The 5,357-nt window shown below is 42.5% G+C and overlaps 1 protein-coding gene across 1 annotated transcript; it reads left to right on the top strand.

Annotated features, from left to right (window-relative positions):
• Positions 1–1,211: 1,211 nt before the first annotated feature.
• LOC134442134 (protein piccolo-like) lies at positions 1,212–4,085 on the top strand. Its single transcript, XM_063192427.1, has 3 exons — positions 1,212–1,221; positions 1,836–1,886; positions 2,023–4,085. Exons 1-3 carry the CDS (start codon positions 1,212–1,214, stop codon positions 3,630–3,632), a joined length of 1,671 nt encoding a protein of 556 aa, XP_063048497.1. The 3' UTR covers positions 3,633–4,085.
• Positions 4,086–5,357: the final 1,272 nt, after the last annotated feature.

Here is a 5,357-nt window from a genome sequence, read left to right as displayed (position 1 = left end):
TTGGTATGGTTAAGTGATGAATCTGGCTAGGTTTCCCTACAGGAAATTGGGTTATATTCACATACAAGTATCAATTAAACCTCTCAAGATGTTTTTTTTTATTATTGTCATTAGATTGTTCTCTGTAATGAAATGACACTGTACTGTACAAATACATAATGTTAAGATAACAAAGACCCAAACTAAAGCTTAGGTTTTTGTTATACTTCACATATATGAAAGCTGTAAGTAAGTAAGTAAGTAAGTAAGTTTTATTTCTAAAGCACATTTAAAACAGTACAAAACTGACCAAAGTGCTGCACAGAGGCTGGTTAGAATAAAAATGGCAAGATAAATAAAGAAAAGTAAAACATAGTAGCACATAGCATTTCAATATAGAGGAAATAAAACATCTGCATACAGTGTACAGTTGCAGCACTGGCAGCATTGACTATATAAGACACATAAAAGGAGCTTAGAAAACTTTGAGTACATAAAGTGATAAAAATGAAGGGGAAGGGGAAGTTAAAACTATAGGGTTCAGGGCTAAAAGTATACATTTGGTGCAATAAAAACAACAAAAATTAAGGAAACTAAAATTTAAGAATGAAAAGCCAATGTATATAAATAGGTTTTAAGTCTAGATTTAAAAGCAGACGTCGTGGGAGCAGATCTAATATCGGGAGGTAAACTGTTCCAGAGGCGTGGAGCTGCAATTTCAAATGCACGATCCCCTTTTTGCTTCAGGCGGGACCGGCCAACCTGGAGGAGACCTTTGTCCTTAGATCTGAGGGGCCTGGATGCAGAGCAATGCCGTAGCATGTCCGAGATGTAAACAGGGGCCTGGCCATGGAGTGACTTAAAAACAAGAAGGAGCATTTTAAAATCGATTCTAAAACTAACAGGGAGCCAGTGCAGAGAGGAGAGGACAGGGGAGATGTGTTCCCGTCTCCTGGTGCCTGTTAAAAGCCGGGCAGCAGCGTTTTGCACCAGTTGCAGGCGAGCAAGCTGGTTTTGGGGGAGGCCAAAATAAAGTGCGTTGCAGTAATCCAGCCGAGATGTAATAAAAGCATGGATAACTGTTTCTAAATCTTTAAAGGACAGCGAGGGCTTGAGCCTGGTAATCACTCTCAGCTGGTAGAAACTGTTCTTTACGACAGCATTTATCTGCTTTTTAAAACACAGGTCAGATTCGAGGATGACACCCAGGCTTTTTGCAGAGGGTTTAACGAATGGGGAGAGGTGAGATAGACTATCAGCTATTTTAGGTATAGATTTAGGGGGGGCAAAAATGACTACCTCTGTCTTGCTGTCATTTAGCTGAAGGAAATGATTAGACATCCAATGCTTGATGGTCTCTATACAGTCTAGGAGAGATTGGGTGGACTGCTGTGATGTCAATGGGATATATAACTGTTGTATCAGTAAAGTTATAAATACGCTCAAAATGCACTATAGAACGGGCGTTAAGTAAAGTGTTACAATTGTATCTTTCACCTGACATGTTTCGACTGTATAGCTTCCGTCTTCATCAGAGTTGCCATCTGGATTTTGATGTGTGACGTGCATTCAAATCAGCTGATGTTGTTGTGGAGGTGTGACCACCCAGTCAATAATGACAGGTTGGTCACACCTCCTTCTGTTAGAGTTGTCCTCTCAGGATGGTGGTGAAGGTGTGGGAGAGCAAATATGAACTGTATGCTCCTCTGTCCCTGTTCATGGTTATTGGGCTGTGCTTTCTGATTTCTATAGACTCCTTAATCTTAAGGTTGTTCTCTTTCTGTATGATTTTTTTCACTAGTTAGACATTAAAAAAACATGTCTACATGCTAACCAAGAAAACGTCTGTTTCGTAGGGTCCTACTTCGCCAGAGATGCCAAGTACAGCAATCAGTACACCAGCGAAGGTGATGAAGGAACCAGTTTCACGTTTGTGTGTTGGGGGACAAATTCATGATGCATTCATATGTACACTGTATATGCTTCTATCCGGACGATTTCTCTCGATTCTAGCGATAACGATTTCTCCTCAATTTCTACTAGGTGATGAAGGGACCAGGTCCATGTTTGTGTGTCGGGTCCTGGTTGGAGACTACACTACAGGCCGTAAAGAGTTCACCAAGCCTCCATTCAAAGATGCAGACGAGACGTGCGCCTTTGACAGCTGTGTGGACAACATCAGCAATCCACGCGTGTTTGTCGTTTTTGAGAAGAGCCAGATCTACCCCGAGTATCTGATTGAGTATGAACTGCCTGAAGAGAAGGAGGAAGAAGCGGAAGCACCTGCTGAGAGCAGCAAACAGACACAGCTTCCAGGTCAAGTCACCAATGAGACGCAGCTTGCTGATCAAGGCACCAACCAGGGACAGCTTCCTGCTCAAAGCACCAATCAGACACAGCTTCCTGCTCAAAGCACCAACCAGGCACAGCTTCCTGCTCAAGAAACCAATAAGACACAGCTACCTACCCAAACCACCAATGAGACACAACATTCGGTTGAAGGCACCAATGAGACACTAGCCAGGCTACGCCCTCCTAGTGATGCAACGCCTTCGACGGCGAACCAAGATTTGGAAGTGGATGACAATCAGGCTAATGAGACACAGCTTCCTTGTCAAGGCACCCAACCCATTCAAGGCAAAGATAAGGCGCAGTTTCCTGGTCAAGGCACCGATCCTGCTGTAGGCACCAATCCCACTCAAGTCACCAACCAGACGCCGCTACCTTCTCAAGGCACCAATGAGATGCAGGTTCCTGTTCCAGGTGCAAATAAGACACAGGTTCCTGGACAAGGCAGCAATCCCATTCGAGACACCAATGATACACAACTTCACACTGAAGGCACCAATCAGACACAGCTTTCTGGACAAGGCACTGGTCCCACTGAAGGCACAAATCCTCCCAAAGTCATCAACCAGACACAGCCCTCTCCTCAGGGTATCAAAACACAGCCTCATGTTCAGGGCACTAATAGGACACAGCTTCCTGGCCAGAACACATATCAGGCACAGCTTATTGCTCAAGTCACCAATCAGACACAGCTTGAAGGGACCAATGAATTGCAGCTTCCTACTGACGCCACCAATGAGAACTCTTTGGTAAATGATCAGAATCACCCCCAGTCCTTAGGACCCAATCCAGCTAATCCAAACCCAATGGTAACCAACCCATCTCAGCCCGACCCAATGCTTAATGATCCATCTCAGCCCCTCCCGATGCTAAGCAATCCATCTCAGCCCTACCCAATGGTAAATAATCCATATCCACCAAATCTAGTTCAGCCCTACCCAGTGGTGATAACCATCCAGCCACAGCCCATCTTTTCACCACTAGTTCATCCACAAGACATGCATGTACCGGTAGGCCCCATGCCCACACCCAGCCCCAATGCACCTCGGCAAGATCCCATTGTCAACCAACCAACGAAAGGGAGTGGCTGTGCTTTCTGTTGTGCTAGCTGTTGTGGTAAGTGTTGCGCAAGGTGCTGTGGTAGCGACTGTGAGGAGTGCTGCATTAGCTGCTGTCTGGACTGCAAAGAGTGCCGCGAGAACTTCGACTGGGCGAAGTGCATGCGTGTCACTTGCCGTGGCATCGGGGTTTGCATGGTGGCTTCCCTTCAAGTCGGTGCCCTCTTGTGCTGTTTGCTTTTGTAGCACGTTTGTAGTTGGGGTGTAAATAATAATCGATATGTATCAATGCATCGTTACTCCTGTCAACTATCAAATCGAATCGTACAGTATTGTGGGACATTCTTAAGTACCAAACATAATCGAATCGCTGCCTTAAGAAATCGATATCGAATTGTATCATCATGGAGGCTGTGATTTACACCCCTGGTTTGAAGGACATCTTCGCACTCTCTTTTTTTGTTACTCATTACACCTATTGCTGTATCATTGATCAATGTCATTTCTGAACTTGCAGACTCATATTATCATTGGCAAATTACCGTTTTGGTGACTAAATAATAACAAAGTCATTGTGCAAAGGGGTGTAATTTCATCACAAACTTTATGAAAACAACACAGATCACCATGTTTCAATAAAAAAGTCTATGTTTCTCTTACCTGAGATGGGTTCATCCCGACCTGACTCCCCAGTCAGCAACACGCTCAGCACAAATTTGTTAGCATTAGCTATGTTTTATCTTAATGTTTTAACCCTATCCAGACATTTTATGTTTATTACCTAAATTTGTTGGAAAATCCATTATGGCGAGATTTTGGGCATAATAAGACAATGTCCATTTATTCTGTTTTTATCTGTCCATTTATTCCCAATATGTCAAGATTGATTAGGTGTTTTACTTGAAACTAGGAAAATAAGCTTGCTAAGATTTTTTTTTTTTGTAGTGTGACCCCTCCTTTTCTGTAGGATGGTTCTACCCAGAGACAAGGAATTCAGAGTTGTGACAAGCTGGGCACAGGAAGTTGATTGGTGGCATGATTCACATACATTCAAATTGTTCTAGGTAGCAGCTTTCTTTTCACTGGAGACTTACACAGAACCACACAGTACATTTTGCAGTGTTAACCTTCTGGTTGTGTTATAAACATGGTAACATTCATGGTGTTAACAGTCAAAATTGACCGCCTACTAAAAAGGTAATAATACATTGATTATAAATCTGATTGGCATATTTTGTGATTAATACCTTTTAGACATCCTTTTGAAACATTTCTAATGTGATTTAAATGTTATTCTGCTTTGTTTTAGTGATTTGTATGCTTTTTTTCTTGCACCAATTCGTTGTATTAGCCCTCTGGAGTCTAGGGCCTCTCAGAGGCTTTCAGGTCATTTGGAACAGCTTTACTTTTTTCAAGTATTTCAACTAACTGTAAACATCTATACTAATGTGGCACATATGGTTGTATTCTGAAAAGCCTAACAAAGAGAATATGAGAGTAAAGTGAATGTAATATAACTGTAGGCCTATATAACTTTGGGAGATGTAAATTAATGGTCCGGTCAGATTTGCCCGAAACACCATAAATGTAAATTCAACAGTTCAGAGTTCCATGCACAGCTCCTAGGTGCTGGTAGATGCAGGAATGTTCAATACTTCAAAGGAAAGAAGTCTACCGCACACATTGTTGACTTAATGCTCGTTTTATTAGAGCGAACAACGCATTTCGCCTCAGTGCGTCATCAGGCTCGCTCACCTGAGCGAGCCTGAGGATGCACTGAGGCGAAACGCGTTGTTCGCTCTAATAAAACGAGCATAAAGTCAAGAATGTGTGCGGTAGACTTCTTTCCTTTGAACCATAAAGTTGGTGTATCTTCCACAATTCTTTAGGAATTTCATTATATTTCATTTTGACCATTTGAATAGGTTAGCTGGAGGATATCATGAAGTGACATTTGTGTATGATAAAAAA

Source organism: Engraulis encrasicolus, unplaced genomic scaffold (genome assembly GCF_034702125.1).
Source record: "Engraulis encrasicolus isolate BLACKSEA-1 unplaced genomic scaffold, IST_EnEncr_1.0 scaffold_119_np1212, whole genome shotgun sequence".
Classification (NCBI taxonomy): Eukaryota; Metazoa; Chordata; class Actinopteri; order Clupeiformes; family Engraulidae; genus Engraulis; species Engraulis encrasicolus.
This window is presented reverse-complemented; position numbering and strand designations above follow the sequence as displayed.

Excerpts from the sequence above, each read along its gene's own strand:
- LOC134442134 (XM_063192427.1), top strand. Across the intron at positions 1,887-2,022 it reads CAATCAGTACACCAGCGAAG|GTGATGAAGGGACCAGGTCC; the intron begins GTGATGAAGGAA and ends AATTTCTACTAG.